The sequence below is a fragment of the Ochotona curzoniae genome, unplaced genomic scaffold (genome assembly GCF_017591425.1).
Source record: "Ochotona curzoniae isolate NIBS_2020 unplaced genomic scaffold, NIBS_Ocur_1.0 contig_1, whole genome shotgun sequence".
In the NCBI taxonomy this organism is placed as follows: domain Eukaryota; kingdom Metazoa; phylum Chordata; class Mammalia; order Lagomorpha; family Ochotonidae; genus Ochotona; species Ochotona curzoniae.
In genome coordinates, this window is record NW_024464918.1 from 12,792,014 (window position 1) to 12,809,506 (window position 17,493).

At 46.1% G+C, this 17,493-nt stretch overlaps 1 protein-coding gene across 6 annotated transcripts in view; it reads left to right on the plus strand.

The window, feature by feature from the left end:
- The first annotated feature begins 644 nt into the window (after nt 1-644).
- The window catches only part of PWWP2A (PWWP domain containing 2A), a 38,542-nt gene continuing 21,693 nt past the window's right edge, over nt 645-17,493 (plus strand). For 4 of the 6 annotated variants that reach the window (XR_005884559.1, XM_040986293.1, XM_040986454.1 and 1 more), the window contains exon 1: nt 673-1,259. Coding sequence is in view for 5 of the 6 variants with exons in the window: in XM_040986293.1 (XP_040842227.1) it covers nt 673-1,259 (587 nt within the window). In the remaining variant the exon portion in view is untranslated. Of the gene's footprint in view, nt 1,260-17,493 lie in introns of all 6 variants that reach the window. The other 2 variants (XM_040986383.1, XM_040986584.1) reach the window with 2 other exon arrangements.

Here is a 17,493-nt window from a genome sequence, read left to right on the forward strand (position 1 = left end):
ACTTGGCATAGTATTCGTTCAGAGTGCTTGTGTAATTATTTTCAAACTTTAGCTGTCTTTCCCAAAGCTTGTCGTGCCCACACTCGGCCGCGGGCAGGTCCGCGCCTAGAAATAACATTTATTCTAAGGCTCTCTGAGAGCGGACACTTGGGAAGCCGTATCGCTCCTGCATTCTCTAGTTACTCCTCCCCTCGGTTTCCTTTGAAAGAACTGGCTCGCCACGTGATTCTTTTCCTTTCTCAAGACCCGGCTCATAATGGGCAGGAGCTTGGGCCAACCGTAAAACTTTATTTTGTCTTCCAACCAATAGAAAGCGCCGATAAGTAGAGGGCTAAGCTTCAGTGACTTTCCCCGCCCCCTCGGAGCCCGCCCTCTCCACGCCTCCTCTTGGCTACGACATTTGACAAGTCACCTGGCCAATGAGAAGTTGCTGCTCTGTGTGGGAGGGAGGGACTGATTGGATGATAGACGTCCGTTACTGGCCAATGGACTATCGCAGGCGCGGGATGGGTGTAGGCTGGGACCAATGGCGCGGTGCCAATAACGGGCATCGGGGAAAGGGCGGGACGAAAGTGTTCGCGGGAGGGAGGGGAAGGCCTAGGGAAGCAAGCAGCGCCGCCGCCGCCGCCGCAGCTGCAGCCGGAGTTGGAGGAGGGAGAAGCCAGGAAGAAAATGGCGGCTGTGGCTGCAGAGGCGGCAGCGACTGCAGCGTCCCCCGGGGAGGGGGGCGCCGGCGAGGCCGAGCCGGAGATGGAGCCCATCCCCGGCAGCGAGGCCGGCACGGACCCCCTCCCGGTCACTGCTACTGAAGCGTCCGTGCCGGACGGCGAGGCGGACGGGCAGCAGTCCGCTCCTCAGGCCGACGACCCACCTCTCCCGCCTCCGCCGCCGCCGCCAGGGGAGCTCGCCCGCAGCCCCGAGGCAGCGGGGCCAGAGCTGGAGGCTGAGGAGAAGCTGCCCGTCCGGGTGGCGGAGCCAGAGGCAGCTGCGCCTCGTGAGGGACCCGACCTTCTCCCTTCTCCCCCGGCACAGCCGCCGGAGCGGCCCCGGTCTCCGGAGGAGAGCGAGGAGACGCCGCTGTCCCAGCCTGCAGCCCCGGGGCTGCTGCCGCCGGCGGGCGGGGACTCGGCGGTGTCGCAACTGATTCCGGGCTCAGAGGTGCGGGTCACGCTGGACCACATCATTGAGGACGCGCTCGTGGTGTCGTTCCGCCTCGGGGAGAAGCTCTTCTCCGGGGTACTCATGGATCTGTCCAAAAGGTACCGCTCCCTCCCCCAGCGCGCCCCGGGGACGCCCGGGTCCCCAGGGAAAGGGAGCGAACCCGGGCAGCCCCCCTCGACCCTCCAGTCCTGCCCGGCGCGTGGCGCGCGCTCCGGGTGGGGCGGACACGAGAGACCCGGAGAGGGCGGCGCCTGCCCCAGGTGGACGCCAGGCAGGGCAGGTGTGCAGAGCTGTGCGGGCTTGGCGCGTTGTAGATGGGCGTGCGGATCTATTCTCCCACTCCCAGGCTCGTGCGACTTCATCCCGGCTCCTCCTTGTTGAGGCGGGTGGGTTATTGGGAAAGGCAGATGGATTTTTTTTTTTTACTTTCCCCCTTGTGAACAGGGTGCTAGCCGGCGGGGTGGGGTTGGGGAGGTTGTGAGATGCCACTTGTCGGTTAGTCCTGGTGTAAGCCTTTAACTTTAGCGAGGCTGGAGAAATGGGCTGTGTTAAGCTTTAGGGTGCCTGAAAGGCTGCCTGTCACGCGTTACAGGTGGAGGAGCCCGAGTTAAAATGAAGCTTTTGAATGTTCTCACTGTCATGGATTCCCCTCAACTGTTTCAGTAGAGAAATACGTTTTGTTCATTTGAATGATAGGGTTTAAAAAGAGATCATACGCTTCTAACCCTTACTGTCAAGGTCGTTTGCCTAAACAGCCTCAAATGAGTACTACAGGTACAGTTCTAAATGTACTCCAGGTGAAAAAAGTTGAGTTCACCTGAAAAGCGTCTTGACTACATTTTCATCGTTTGACGGTGTGAGAGGCCCCTCTTTAAGTAGGAAGAGAATCTGTTCCGAGTCTAGACTCGAGTTAACCTTTCTATTTTCTTCTTTTGCAGATATGAAGTGCAGAGACTCCCATTCACGGCTCTCCGTTCTGTTTCCTGCAACAGCACACACGCTGGTAGTTTCCACCTGTTCCGAAGTAGCTTGTTTAGTACCTTGTGCTCTTAGCTGCTGCCCCTGCCATCAAGATACACATCTTTTCCCGTCCAGGAAAAACACATTTAAAGAATGTTGTCTGGGCGGAAAAGATGGGAAGCCTTTAATGGTTACTTGATGTTTTATTTTAAGTTCGTTGTTTGAAATTTTGGGTTCAAACGTGTGCGCTTTGGTTTTTGTAGTTAGCAGAGTAACACGGGGTGGCAAGCTTGCTCAGTTGGTTAATTCTCCACCTCCAATTCCAGTTTATGTCCCGGCTGCTCCACTTCCCATCCAGCTCCCTGCTTGTGGCTTGGGAAAGCAGTGGAGAATGGCCCAAAGCCTTGGGACCCTGCACCCACGTGGGAGCCCCAGAAGAGGCTACTGGCTCCTGGCTTCGGATCTGCTCCGCCCCAGCCATTGCGGCCATTTGGGGAGTGAACCAGCGGATGGAAGACGTGTCTCTCTGTAGACCTCCCTTTCCAATAAAAATAAAAATAAATAGATCTTTAAAGAAAAGAGAGCAAGACTAGTATGCTTTCCCTTGCTGTGTTAGAGAGGGGCGTCAGTAGTGTGCTATTGGATCAAACAGAAAAGACTGCCAGTGACTGTAGGAGAATCTGGATTTCAAATCTGCAAAAGGAAGGTGCAAAAAGGTAAGTTGTTTTTGGAAATGGCATAAATGATAGTGATTTCCTGTTTTGAGGTTTTTTTTTTTTTATTTAAGATTTTCTTTGGCTGAGAATTGCAAGTTTGGGCTTTGGTCAGTTTTGCTAACAGTTCTTGCAGCACTAGGAGCTATTCCTGAGTGTCTTTTAGTGAAAGGCTGGTAAAGCGAGGCGCTGTGTCAACTCGTCATGGATGCAGTGACTACATCTGTACCGGGCGGCCTAGGTTTTGAGGGACATACTTCCTATCCTGTCCTGAGTGGGAGATGCACAGAAATGGGGAGGAAGGAAAACTTTGTGGCTCTAACATTTAGCTTTTCAAGGAAATGTTACTGGACCAATGATTAATTAGTTGAATTTCCCATTTTTGTAACATAATATGGAAAAATTTAAGTGCCTGTTGCTGTCTGCCTATTGATTACATTGTTTCATATTCAGGTTCAGGGTAAGAGATGGATCCAAAAGATACTTTTGGATACCATTCTATAGTACTCATGAGTTACTTTAAAAGTAATTTGTATCTTGATTGGACTGGTCCCTGAATTAAACCTGTAGGTAAAAATATGAAGAGCTTTCTATTGAATACCTGTAGTGTGTCAGGCATTGTACCAGAGCAATCTTTGTTAACTATGAAGGCATTTTCCTTCTCTATGGGAGGGAATTAAGTTTTATTTAATTTGTCCAGTTAGCTGTTCAAATGTGGGGTTATTCAATTCTTAAAAATATGTTTTCTATTTCCGTTAAAAAAAAGGTTGAATGCAAGATTTTAGTTTTTTCTCAAATTGAGTACCTATGTAGCACATATGTAGTAAAATACTGTATGGGCTATATGTATGTTGGAGTCAACACTGATTTATTCTTTTTTTATTTGGAAGGTAGATTTACAAAGGAGAGACAAAAAGATCTTCCTTCCACTGGTTCACTCCCCAGATCGCTGCAACAGCCAGAGCTGAGCCCATAGGGAGCCAGGAGCTTGTTTCATGTCTCCCACGTGGGTGCAGGAACCCAAGGCTTTGGGAATCCTCTACTGCTTTCCTAGTCCACAAGCAGGGAGCTGGATGGAAAGCGGAGCAGCTGGGATAGGAACCAGGCAACCACATGGGTTCCTGGCATTTGCAAGGGGAGGAGTAGCCAGTGGGTCCATTGTGCTGGGCTCTCATTCAGTTTTTCCCTCTGCAGATGCTAAGGAGAGCTTGGACTGGGGCTCAGTGGAAGCTGGGAGACAGGAACTCATTCCAGTGTGTGTGTGTCTCTCACTCTCTCTCTCAAAACCCCAGTTAACTTGAGCTATCACTGTGTTGAGGTGTAGACAGGCAGAAAGCTGGAATGAGGAACTAGAGCTGTTTCTCAAGCCCAGGTTGGCTGAGGTGGGATATGAGCAAACACCTGTTCCCAAACAGACTGTTTAAAAAATTGTTTGAAAGGGAGACCCTGGGAAGAAAGGAAGGAAGGCTAAAACAGGCAGCAGTCTCATTTGTACCCCTGCTGGGGCAGGGCCAGGCTGAAGCCTGGAGCCAGGAACTCATTCAGGGCTTGCCACCTGTGTGAAAGGGACTTAAGTACTAAAGCCATTATGTGCTGCTTCCCAGGGTGCACATTAGCAGGAAATTAGGATTGGAAGGATCCAGAACACAAATCCTGGCATAGGCATATCTCCTGAACTTCCTTTTAAGAACCACATCAAGTACCGGCCCTAACAGATTTTTTTTTTATAGTCAATACAGGGAAGCTTGTATTTGAAGAAGCCCCATTTCCTTCACTGAAGATTAGGGACACAGGAAGCTACAGCTCTGGTTCTTTTATCAATGAGATGGTCAGGAAGAAATTCACATTTGGGAAAATTTCAATGTGTGTAGTTTTTTGAAAGGAACTAGTTCTGACACTGTTTAATATCAATGCCTTTTTTTTAAAGATTTATTTATTTTTATTGGAAAGGTGGATATACATAGAGGGGGAGAGACAGAGGGGAAGATCTTCTGTCCACTGATTCACTCCCCAAGTGACTGCAACAGTCGGTGCTGCGCCAATCTGAAGCCAGGAACCAGGAACCTCCTCCAGGTCTCTAACATGGGTGCATGCTTTGAGCCATCCTCGACTGCTTTCCCAGGCCACAAGCAGGGAGCTGGATGGAAGTGGAGCTGCTAGGATTAGAACCGGCCCCCATATGGGATCTTGGTATGTTCAGGGCGAAGACTGTAGCTGCTAGGCCACGCCGCCAAGCCCTAATATCATTGCCTTTTGAAGTTAAAATGTTGTTAACTGTGTGAAAAAGATGCGTGATCTTACAGCATAGAGTTCAGTGTATATGTGGTTGATTAAGAAGCTGCTTTTGTAAACATTAAAATTCTTTATTCTCATTGGGTTGAAGAAATTTTTAAGATTTTTTTTGGTGAAAAGGAGCATGACACAAAAAGGAATAGAAACCAGGATTAAGAAAATTATTTAAAAATTTTTAATGTATTTTCATTATGTGAAGAGCAGAGAGAGACAAAGATCTTCCATTTGCTGGTTTATTCTCCAAATAGCCAAAAGCCAAGGTGTACTAGAGGCAAGCAGCAGCTGAGTAGTGGAGGTGTGCATTGGGCTAGGGATAGGGCCTTAACTGCTGTGTCACTGCCTGCCCCTGCATACTAAATAGGTTGTTGAGAGCGCCTGGCCTCTGTGAACGCCATCTTTGAGCCAGTCATTGTGCCCTTTTAGACTATTTGCTCCAGGTCTTAGGAAGCTCATTGGTCTGGCTTTGGTGAGTTGACTTAAACACAAAGAACACACTACATGCTATATATTTTTTGGGGGGGTGGGTGTCAGGGAAGATGATTGGATATACAGAGGGATTGTGTTGCCTAGTGATGATGATGTGGCCATCTTGGTTTGAGTTCACTCTGATTGCACAGCAACCGGATTGACTAATGATGCCCTTTTCAGAACAGTCCCTGTCCTTGAGCCGCACAGGGCTGTGTGTTAAGTGAATGGAGTGAGCACGTGGCTTGTTCCTGTACCATCCTGGTTTTCTTGTGCTACTTTCATCCCCTTACTTTGCCTCATAAGTGATGTGGTCACCTTAAAATGAGGATTTTTTTTTCAAGGTTTATTTATTTAGAAGTTGGAATTTCAGAGAGGAGAGACAGTGTGGGAGTGGGAGTCTTCCACTCACTGGTTCGCTCTCCTGGGGACTGCAAGGGCCAGAGTTGTCAGGGAAGCCAGGACCTTATTTCAGGTCTCCCACTCAGATGTCAGGGACCCCAGAGTTGGATTATCTTTCACTTTCTCCGGGCTGTTAGCAGGGAGCTGGATTGGAAGTGAAGCAGCTACATTTGCTGCACCACAACACTGGTGAAAACAAGAGTTCTCTGTTTAGCATTGCACTTGTTAGAAACTGAAAGTGTTTAGGTAAGGCATGCATGTATTTTTCCTTGCTCCTCCACTTTTTAAAGATATTTTTATTTTTGTTTAAGATTTATTTATTGTAATTGCAAAGACAGATATACAGAGAGGAGTAGAGATGGAGAGGAAGATCATCTGTCCACTGATTTACTCCCTAAACGGCTGCAAAAGCCGGTGCTATGCTGATCTGAAGCCAGGATCCTGGAGTTCATCCGGGCCTCCCTCGCGGGTGTATGGTCCCAAAGCCCTGGGCTGTCCTTGACTGCTTTTCCAGGTCACAAGCAGGGAGGGGAAGTAGGGCCGCTGGGATATGAACCTACACCTGTATGGGATCCTGGTGCATGCAAGGCAAGGACTTTAGCCACTAAGCCTTGGTGCCAGGCCCAGAGATTTTATTTTTATTGGAAGAGCAGTTAGAGGAAAGACAGATGGCTTCTCTCCACTGATTTGCTTCCCAAGTGGCTGCAATGGCTGGAGTTGGGGCAATCCAAAGCTAGGAGTTTCTTCTGGGTTCCCCACATGGGTGCAGGGGCCCAAGGACATGGCCCAGCTTCTGCTGCTTTCCTGGGCAGAGGCAGGGAGTTGGAACAGAAATGGAGCAGCTAGGACTCAAACTGGTGCCTATATGGGATGCTGGTGCTGCTGCGGGAGTATGGTGTGCTGGCCCTGACTGCTGTGCTTTTATACTTGCTTTAATAGACTTGGATACCCCCTCTCCAGTTTATTTGCTTATTCTCTAGCTCATGAACAGTGCCTAGTAATGGCATTAAATAAGTATAATCAGTCTTAAATTCATTTGCGGTTTTTTTATTCTCCTATACTCTTTTACTTTTTTTTTTTTTAAATGTGTGCTACTTCCTTTTACTTGAAAGGCAGAGGGGCTGGTGTCATGGCTGAACTGGCTAATCCTCTGCCTGTAAGTGCCAGAATCCCATATGGGTACCAGTACGTGTTTGGCTGCTCCATATCCTATCCAGCTGCCTGCTGTGGCCTGAGAAAACCATGAAGGATGGCCCAAAGCTGTGGGAGACAGCTCCTGCTGCCCACTAACCCAGCTCTGACATTTGTATCCATTTGGGGAGTGAACCTGTGGAAGAAGCTGTTACCCACTTTCCTCTCCGCAAATGTGCCTTTCCAATGTTGTTTTTTTAAAAGGGGAGAGATGAAGAAATAGAGCTTACTAACTCCCCAGATGTGCATAGCAGCCAGGCCTGGGTCCACTTGAAGCCAGGAGCTCTGATTCCGTGTAGGTCTGCCAGGTGAGTGGCACAGATACCATCTGCTGGCTCTTAGGATGCATTAACAGGGAGCTGCAAACGGCACTTTGGTGTCCCAAGTGCTGGCTTAACCCTCCTATACCTCCGTGCCTGCCGTATGCTTTTATGATTTGATACATAGTAAGCATCCCTTCAGGTTCCTAAGCCGTCTTAATGGTTATTGTGGGCAGAAATAATAAATCGGTGCTTGTATGATACTTTTTGTTGAATGTGTTATGGGAAATGAACATAAATGAGTATATGGGCTCTTTTCAACATCTGTCAACTATTGGCCAAACTTTACTACATCATGTAACTGCCTCTGTTAAATTGCCTTAAATCAGTTTATCTGTAAATATTTCAGTATAGATGTGTGAAAAGATGAGGACTTAAACTATATACTAAAATAGTAGGAACAATTCATGCATATAAGATTCCTGGTTGGTGTTAGCATTTAACATCACATACTGCCTCAGTTAACATCTCAAGAGATTTAACATGGGTAATTGGTTGATTTGTCTTCTAGAAATTTGGTTTATTGAAAGGCATAGTGACAGAAACTGAGCTGTCTCCAAGTGGCTGCACAGCCAGCACCAGGCAAGGCTGAAGCTGTGGCTGGGACGCAGTGGGAGTCCGAGTGTGGGCAGGGAGCCACATGCTTGGAGATGGGAGGCGCTATGGGCACGTTATTAGCAGGGGTCTGGATCGGAAGCAGGGGAGCTCGGACGTGAAGCCAGGACTCTGCTCTGAGATTCCTTGGCCCAGGTGGCAGCAGAAGTGCTGTGCCACAGTGCAATCTGCAATTGGATCTTAATTTTATTCCCTCACAGTTGTTTAGATGAAACTTCGCTGCTGCTTTTTTCTTTTCTTTTTTTTTTTTTTTAAATGAATGCTGTTTGCTGGATATTCCTCCCGTTTTCTCCAAGTACCATCCCAAACATTTCCGTATCATAAAATAGTTTCTTTTACCTTAGCTACAACTGTAGGCCTCTCAGGGCTTCTTTTGAAAGCTTCTCTTGTTTTGAGTTAGTAGAAATGATTATGGTTATATCTTTCTTGATTATGAACACTCAGACCTCTTCCTTAAATGTAATTCCAAGCCCAGAAAAGTTGAACCAGTCAAGCTTGTCTGTATAGCCATCAGCCCAGGGCTACTAAATTGATAGTGTCTCCGTCTTAATCCTTACCTGAGGGATGCTGTTGGCTGAGGGCCAGCAGTGTCTCCCTGTACAGGGGATTATGCAAATTTTCCATTCTCCACACCTTGACGAGCAGTTTTATAAGTTGAAATATTGAATATATTTCTGAATTATATTGTGATCTGAAGTAATGAATCTTAACATGGTTATATATAGAAAACACTTTTTGGAAATTTGGGGTATATGCATATTAAGGGATGGTACTATCTGGATTGAGCTTTTTAGAAATGCTGTATAATGTATGGATATGGGTAGTATTGTTAAGAATTGAGATTTCTGTGGGAAATTTACTTTTTTTTTTTTTTGAAGGAAATATAAACCGAGACAATGATTTCTTTTCTTTACAGAGACCATGAAACGTATGGTGAAATAGCTCTACTTTTGGTGGGAAAAAAATACAGCCATTCTGGTGAAGCAGTGAGTAGTGGTATCAGTAGTTTATACTACAGCAACCAGGTTGAGAATTTAGGCCTCCAAGTAGTATTCTTGAATGATTGTGCCGAGTTGTACATATTTAGAACAAATGTGTTTTGGTGATTATGGTGCTTATGAGCCAACATGTGTTAATAAGCGTTCTTATGTTAGAACAGCAAGGAGGCAAGGACCAGTCACTTTCTGGCCCTGACAACTGTAGGTGGCCCACAGCTGTACTGTATTGAGAGTAAGCATTTCTTCCGTGAATCACTAACCTGGTATTTATCTTTTAGGAAGGTTATTTGTTTATGAGCATAACAGCCTGGTTTAAATCTGAATGTAAGAATTCTGTAACATGGTTTTAAAAATAACGTGTATAAAGTAGGAATTATATGCTAGGTAAACTTGATGTGCAACAACTATGCATGGAAAGTTTCATTGGTCTTGGGGTTTGTGATGAGGTGAATTTTCAGCCTTTCACATTTTAGTCAGACCTGAGTCACTACAGTTTGAAATTAAAGACATGTTTACTTTTCTTAGAAAGGCATATTTACAGAGAGAAGAGACAGAAAGATCTTGTATATCTTGGTTCGCTCCCCAGATGGTTGCAACTGCTGGAGCTGAGCCAGTCAGGAGGCAGGAACCCCTTGGGTCTGCCATGCGGGTGCAGGATCCCAAGACTTTGGACCATCCTCTACTGCTTTCCCAGACCACAAGCAGAAAGCTGGATAGGAGGTTAAGTAGGCAGCACATGAATCTGTACCCATAAGGGATCCTGGCACTGGGAGATTGATGGCTATTAGAGCCATCGTGTCAGTCCTTAATTGAAACTGGTCTGATTTTCCCAAGATGGACTTTCTGTGGGAGAGATAGGTTTGTACGTTGTGTACTTGGTACAACTGCCATGGCCAGTTAAATGTGTACTTATACATGAACGATGTTCTTGATAATTTGGGCCTATGAAAGGCATGATCTTTTTCTTAATATTTATAACAGTTCTTCATAAATTCCTGAATTAATTTGGACACAGATAAATGGTAGAACGGAAATTTGCTGGCAGATCTTGATGTAAGTAGTGGCCAAATTTTATTCTGAATGGATTTGATATAGAATGTTTTATGTTTTTGCCAAATGTTTTTGGGCTGTGATCCTCAAAACATATGTACCTAAATTCCTGAGGTCCACCCCAATGTACATTTTAAATAGTAAAGAAGTGTGGATGATTCTGGTTCTCCTTTGGAGACCACTGATTTTTCTATAACAGAATGATAAAATTTCTTATTTCAAAAAGTATTTTTATCTATTTTGAAGGCAAAGTAGTGATTTTTCATTTAGTATTTACTTCCTAAATGCTTATATAGCAGGTGACCAGTCAGGAGCCTAGAATCCCATGTGGATTCCTCATTTTGGGGTCCCCCTCTAAGCTAACTGCTGGCTTACCTGCTGAGCCGAACGATGAGCTTGTCCCGCTTTATTGAGGTTTAGAATTGGATGTAATCGCAGACTCTGCAACATGTGGGCGACGGGCAGCTTGGGTGGCAGGTTTAGATTGTCACTGCAGAACTGGTAATTTAGCTTACAAATGTTTTCTTAAGTTTTTTGTGTGCTCCAGGTTTAAATAGTTAATTTTATCTCTTTCCTCTTGAATCAGTTTGACATAGTCCACTTAACTATAGCTTGGCTGGTTTTTAAAGTCTTTTAGGACTCATGTTCTTCATAGTGCTTGGTTTTGCCCTTCCTATGTTTCCGCTCAAAAGGCTTCCAAACTGTACTCCTCTCCCCCCGCCCCTTATGTTGGTAAGCACATTTATTGGAAGGTCTGGGGAAAAATGTCATTTTGTTTCTGCCAGCTCAATGGACGGGCAAGCAGCACAGTACCATCTGTCTGGACAAAGAGGACTGGAACATTCTGTTTCATTGATTTGTGTATCTTTTATTTATATATTTTTTTATTGGAAATGCGGATATACAGAGGAGGAGAGACAGAGAAGATGTTCTGTCCAATGATTCATTCCCCAAGTGGCCGCAATGGCTGGAGCTGAGCCAATCTGAAGCCAGGAGCTCTTCTGGGTCTCCCATGCAGATGCAGGGTCCCAAAGCCTTGGGCTGTCCTAAACTGTTTTCCCAGGCCACAAGCAGGGAGCAAGATGGGGAGCAGGGCCATCGGGATTAGAACCAGTGCCCATATGAGATCCTGGCACATGCAGAGCAAGGACGTTAAGCACTACGGTATCGCACCAGGCCCCAGATTTGGTATCTTTTTGTGTCTCTTCATCAGTGTAATTGTAGTCTAGTTTCCTCCATATCTCGCAGTATCATACTTACATGTGATATGTACTCAGCCTTTCTCTTCATTTTCATATCACCTTGCTCATCCAGCCTCAGCTTGGTGAGAATGCCCAGTGCTGGGAGTTTATTACTAATTTTAGTAGTCAATCATGCTTCCAAACTTTTCCCTTTTCATTTTCCTAATTATTTATTTATTTTTGCTTACATGTCAGAGAAAGGAGAGAAAGGAGAGAAAGGATGAGAGACAGATCTTCCATCTGCTGTTGGTTCACTCCTCAAGTGGCTGCAATTGCCAGTCTGGGAGCCCAGGCCTTGGGCTATCCTCTGCCATACCCGGAATGGATTGAAAGTGGAACAGTGGGGACATGAGCTGGTGCCCCTGTGGAATGCCTGTGCTGCAAGCGTGGATTGGTCAGTTCTGCTGCAGCCTTGACCCCAAACTTTACTTTGTATACTTAATGATGGCTGCTGTGTTTTCTGATTTCGGTGCTGTACCCAGTATCAACTAGCTTGTATACATTGTTTTACTTTACTGGATTTTCCAGAGTAAAATAATGATTTCCATTTCAGATTGACATTGGGGCTCAGAAATGAAGTAAATTGCCTAAAATTATATGGCAAATATTGGCAAGAATATTCTTTTTAAATTATTTTCTTCTAATATTGTTTATATAGTTGAGCATGGTGCATGCCCATATTGCCTCCAATTCAGGTAGAAAGGATTGAATTATGGATAAAGGTGGGTGGGACAAATGTTTCAGTGTTTTTTTTTTTTCTCCTATATCTACATTATGGGATGTGGTTTACCTATTGCTGTTTTTATCAGCACCCAGCGATGTTTCATGACCCCTTAGAGCAATTTGGAGAAGTGTTCCGAGGGTGTTACTTGAGTAACTTTGATAGTTCAGAGATGTTCTCAGCTTTGTTTTACTGAGGTCTGTTGGCTGACTGAGTCCACCTTAGTGCATCCACGGACCCAGGAACATGGTGCACAGTTTGGCTAAGAGAGTGGTCCAGCCTGTTCTGCTTCCTTCCTGTCTTCTGACAAGGAACTCCACGTCCTCTGCTGGCCTAGATGAGCTGGCTGTTACATCTCCTGTGTGTACCTGGACATGCATGCTGTCCCCTGCACAGAGATCAGCAAGTGAGGAGGCCCAGTCCCAACATGTGCATTCCAAGGTCGGACTACCTTTCCTGTGGCAAGGATTTGAGTTTAGTGGCCTAGTTGGGGAGTCCCCCAAGAAACCTAACCTGGGGTGCCAACACAGGGTCAGGTTTAGTCTGTTAGCTGCACCAGGCGATGCATTTACTAGTGGATTCAGCTGCCTGGTTAATTCTGTCCCCAGCCCAGCTCACATGAACTGATGGGTACGGTAGCCTAGCTCCGTCAAGCCTGACATGGGCTTGGTCTTCATGCATATCAGTGGGTACAACGGCCTAGTCAGGGTGACCCCCAGTATCCTCACCAGGCATGCTCCCAGCCCCAATTTTGGCATGTGCTGTGGCCTAACCTGGTCCATCTTGCATCTTTTTTGGCTCTTGTGCACAACCATGGCTGCTGCAGTTTAGATAAGCCCACCTAAACCATAGCCCTGGCCCCAGCCCTGGTTTTCCTGCTAACCACTTAGAGCTGCACCCATGCAGGGGAGTGCTCACATACAGTTCCGCTGCCAGGCTTCCTCCCAGGCCCAGATCTTTTTTTTTCCTAGTTATTTTTTTTTTTATGTTTTTATTTTGATGATTTTACATAGCTGATTAGGGGACAAAGGGTCAAGGGCTACGAGAAAGTGGGTAAGACCACTGTTCCTACATTTTTTTCTTCCAGTATCTGGGGGAAGGGGAAAGGATAAGGGAGAAGCCACGCCTACCCTCCCAACCATCCCAGGGTCCCAAATGTGGGGCGTGCTTCAAGGGCACTGCTTAAATGGTTCAGAACCCAGTGGCTGACAGAGTCCACCCTAGCATCTCCGCTTGCTCAGATCTTGTGCCTGTTGGGGTACTGCAGTGAAATATTGGCAGGCATATTCAGATTTCCTTTTTGTTCTGCCTGCCCTTCTCTGTTACAGTATCAGATGGCCTCCATAGGCTCCAATGGACTGCCATATCCTGCACTGTGCATCTGGGTTTGCCGTCCAGTGTTCTAAGCCACTGAGGCTCAGTTTTGACATTCACTTCATTGTCAGACCATTGTCATTGCCATTCTCCCCATGGTTGGAGTTCTGAGTCCAGTGGTTTAGTTGGACGCAGTTCCCACATAAACCCTGTCTGGTGATCTCAGACCTATCTCATGTGCACCTGCCTGTGCGGGATCTGGCTCATTCTCTCTCCCATATCAACCAACATCCACAGTGGTAGTTGCAATGGCTAGGTCAGATCTGTCTCCAGACCTGTCTCTTCTGCAAACCAGTGGGTGCTGCAGTCCAACCCAACCCTGCTGTCCACACACTCGGCCCTCACATACACCATCAGGAGATACAGTGCAGTCAGAGGAACCCCCCAGGAACTCAACTGGAGTGGCCTGGTTTTTGTGCCTGCCAGCATGTGCAGTGGATTGATCCAATCTGTCCCAAATCCTATTCAGCTCATGTACACATCATGGGGCCTTAAAGCCTAACTCATCCCAAGTAACTCCACCCGCTACCCCACACTTACACCAGTGGGTGCTAACACCTATCTAGCCAGTTGTTCCCCCAGACCTGGTTTTTTGCTCGCAGGTGGGAGTTACAGCCCAGAGAGAGGTGCCCACAGGTTTCCCTATGGACACACTCCCTTTCTTGAGTCTTGATACTCTCCAGGTTGTTCTGCGGTCCTGTTCAACGGGACTTGCCCCCAGTCCCATCTCTTGACCAGCTGATGCTGCAGCAAAGTTGGGCCATCTTTTCCTGCTGTCTCGGACAGGTTAAGAGCTGGATCAGAATTGGAGCAGCCAGGACTCAAGTGCTTCAAGTGGAGGTTTAACATACTATGCCATGTTGTTGACCCCTTATTACCAATGAGCTTATGGTTTTAGTGGGGAGTTGACCTTCTTGTTGGGAATAAGAGTTCTCTTTTGTGTACCCACACAGACAATAGCCATTTGTGGTTAAGTATTAATTGTTCTTCAGGTAGGTGAGTTCGTCATTATATGTTCACAAGGTTCTGGGCCTTAAATTACATGACGTTGCGTTTTGTCTTGGTTGACCTGGTCCTAGCAGTAATGAAATGCATGAGGAAGTACAGATTATCAGATTCAATTATTATTTTTAAAAAGATTTATTTATTAAAAATTTTTAAAAAGATTAACACAGAATAGAGACAGATCTTTCTGCTGGTTCACTCTGCAAACGGTGAAAATGGCCAGAGCTGAACCCATCCAAAGCAAGGGGCCTGGAGTTGCTTCTGGATGGATCTCCAATGTGGATGCAGGGTCCCAAGGAGCTGGATGGGAAGTGGAGCATCCGGAATACAAACTGGTGCCCATATGGAATCTGGGTGCATTCAAGGCAAGGACTTCAGCCACTAGGCTGCTGCACAGGCCCCCCTTTTTTTTTTTTTTTGAAAAATTTGTTACAAATTGGAGATCAGCGAGAAGTATCTTACATCCACTTGTTTATTCCCCAAATGACTGCAAAAGTCAGAGCTGAGCTGATCTGAATGAAGCCAGTAGCTTTTTCTGGGTCTTCCATGTGGGCATAGGGTTCTCAGACTTTGGGCCATCCTTCAGTGCTTTTGCATAAGCAGGGTGCTGGTTAGAGGTTGGGGCTGCCAGGTCAAGAACCTATGCTCCTGTGAAATGTCAGGGCTTGCAGGTAGAGGATTAACCAATTGAACCGTCCAACCGATTTTGAAAAGTGATTTTTTTGGGCTCGGGATGGTAGCCTATTAGTTAAAAGTCCTCGCCTTGCATCCCATATGGATCCCATATACACGCTGGTTCTAATCCCAGCGGGCCCGCTTCTCATTCAGCTCCCTGCTTGTGGCCTGGGAAAGCAGTCAATGAAAGCCCAAGGTCTTGGGACACTGCACCCACGTGGGAGACCCAGAAGAGGCTCCTGGCTTTGGATCAGCGAGTGGAAGATCTTCCTCTGTGTGTTTCCTGATTTTCCAATGAAAATAAATTTTAAAAATGATTTTTTTTAAGGATTATGTGTTTGAAAATTGAAGAGATGGCAAGGGTTGACAGGCTTATTCTCCATTAGCTGGATCACTTCCCAATGGCTGCAACAGCCACAGCTAGGCCAGGCTGAGGCCAGGAGGCAGGAACTGCAGCTAGGTCTCCCCCGTAGGAGTTGGAGACCGAGTGCTTGAGCCATCCTCTGCCTCCCAGTCATCTCCACAACGCTTACCCCTGATTGGAGTGCAGTCAAGCAGTTAGTCTGTTTCTGGTGAATTGGAAGTGGTGAAATAAATTGAATAAGTCGTCTTTTAAGAAAAATTCACCTGCCTAAGGTATACTTAGACCTTTGTGTGGTAGATTCCTTTGGCCATAATTAAAATTAAATATTAAAATTATATTTATCGAACTCAATGGTGTACAGCCAGGAGCAAGAAAATTCTGTGTAAGTGATGAATATTTACCTTAGTAATTTAAAGAACCCTTTTGATCCCAGCATTCATCTTTGTAAGAAAATGTCAAGTTTATTACCTTTAGTGATGTACAGAATAAAGTCAGGACTTTCCTGCTCTTAAACATGTGACTATTAAATCTTTCTGATTTTATTGGAAAGGCGGATATACAGAGAGGAGGAGGAGAGACAGGAAAATCTTCCATCCGATGATTCACTCCCCAAGTGAGCCGCAACGGCCGATGCTATGCCGATCTGAAGCCAGGAACCAGGAACCTCTTCCGGGTCTCCCATACGGGTGCAGGGTCCCAAAGCTTTGGCCCATCCTAAACTGCTTTCTCAGGCCACAAGCAGGGAGCTGGATGGGAAGCGGAACAACTGGGACATGAACTGGCACCCATATGGGTTCCTGGCGCATTCAAGGCGAGGACGTTAGCCTATAGGCCACGCCGTCGGGCCCTGATTTTTAAGTAATTTATTATAAGGAAGTTAAATAATTTGAGTACTGTCCAGATGATATTTTTCTAATCTGTTTTTGAAAATACTGAAGCATAAAATTTTTCCATGTAGTTTTTATTTCTGAACTGATAGGTAAGATGTTTTTAGAGGATTGCAAGATATGTAGTTAGGAGCTTAAAGTCTAAATTCTTATAGTTAAGCTGTTTGACCTTTCAGATTAACTGATTTCATAAAATTTAATGAATAAAGTTTTCACATGGCAAAGCAATCTTTTTTCCCTCAAATTGATTTACTTGAAAGACAGATCTGTTGACAGATGGACAGATGTCGTCTAAGCCAAGGTTGGTTCAGGATGATGTTGGAAGCGAGGGACTCTGGGTCTGCCATGGGGGAGGCAGTCACCCAGGAGCTTGAGTGAGCACTCATGCTTTCACCAGAGCATGCCTCAGTGGGAAGCTGGCACAGAGATTTGAATGTGGGTATGCCAACGCATGATTCTTGGGGTCCCCAGAGGTCTCTGAACTGCTATGCCAAACTGCTACCGTTGAGTGCAAATTTTGTGGTCAGAAAGGTGTTCTCCAGACTGCCCGTTAGTTATTAAATAATTTGAACAACAATTTATCATCTGTTTATTGGCTAGAGCTGGACCAGATCAAAGTGACAAGCCAGGAATTGTACTGGGTCTCCCATGTGGTAGCCAGGACCCAGGATCCTAGTTAGGTGGCATAAACACTTAAATACAAAGATGACCATTCTGTTGAGCTTGGTTTATATAAATCTAGAATCCAAAAATCTCTGAGAACTGACAGCTTGCTGTGTTTTTGATCTGAAGTGATATAAGTGATAAGTTATAAGTGATATAAGCAGGGCTGCCGGGAGTAGAACTGGCACCCATATGGGATCTCAGTGTGTGCAAGGCGAGGACTTTAGCTGCTAGGATATCCCACGGGGTCCCTGTGAATTATTTCATTGCTGAAATGCTAGAGAATGTGGTGCTTAGCATCTTCCTCTCTCTGATCCTGGGATGGTCACGCAGCTCCTAGTGCTTCAGTTCCGTCGACTGCAGAATAGACCTTATAACAGGAAGGCTGTGGCAAGT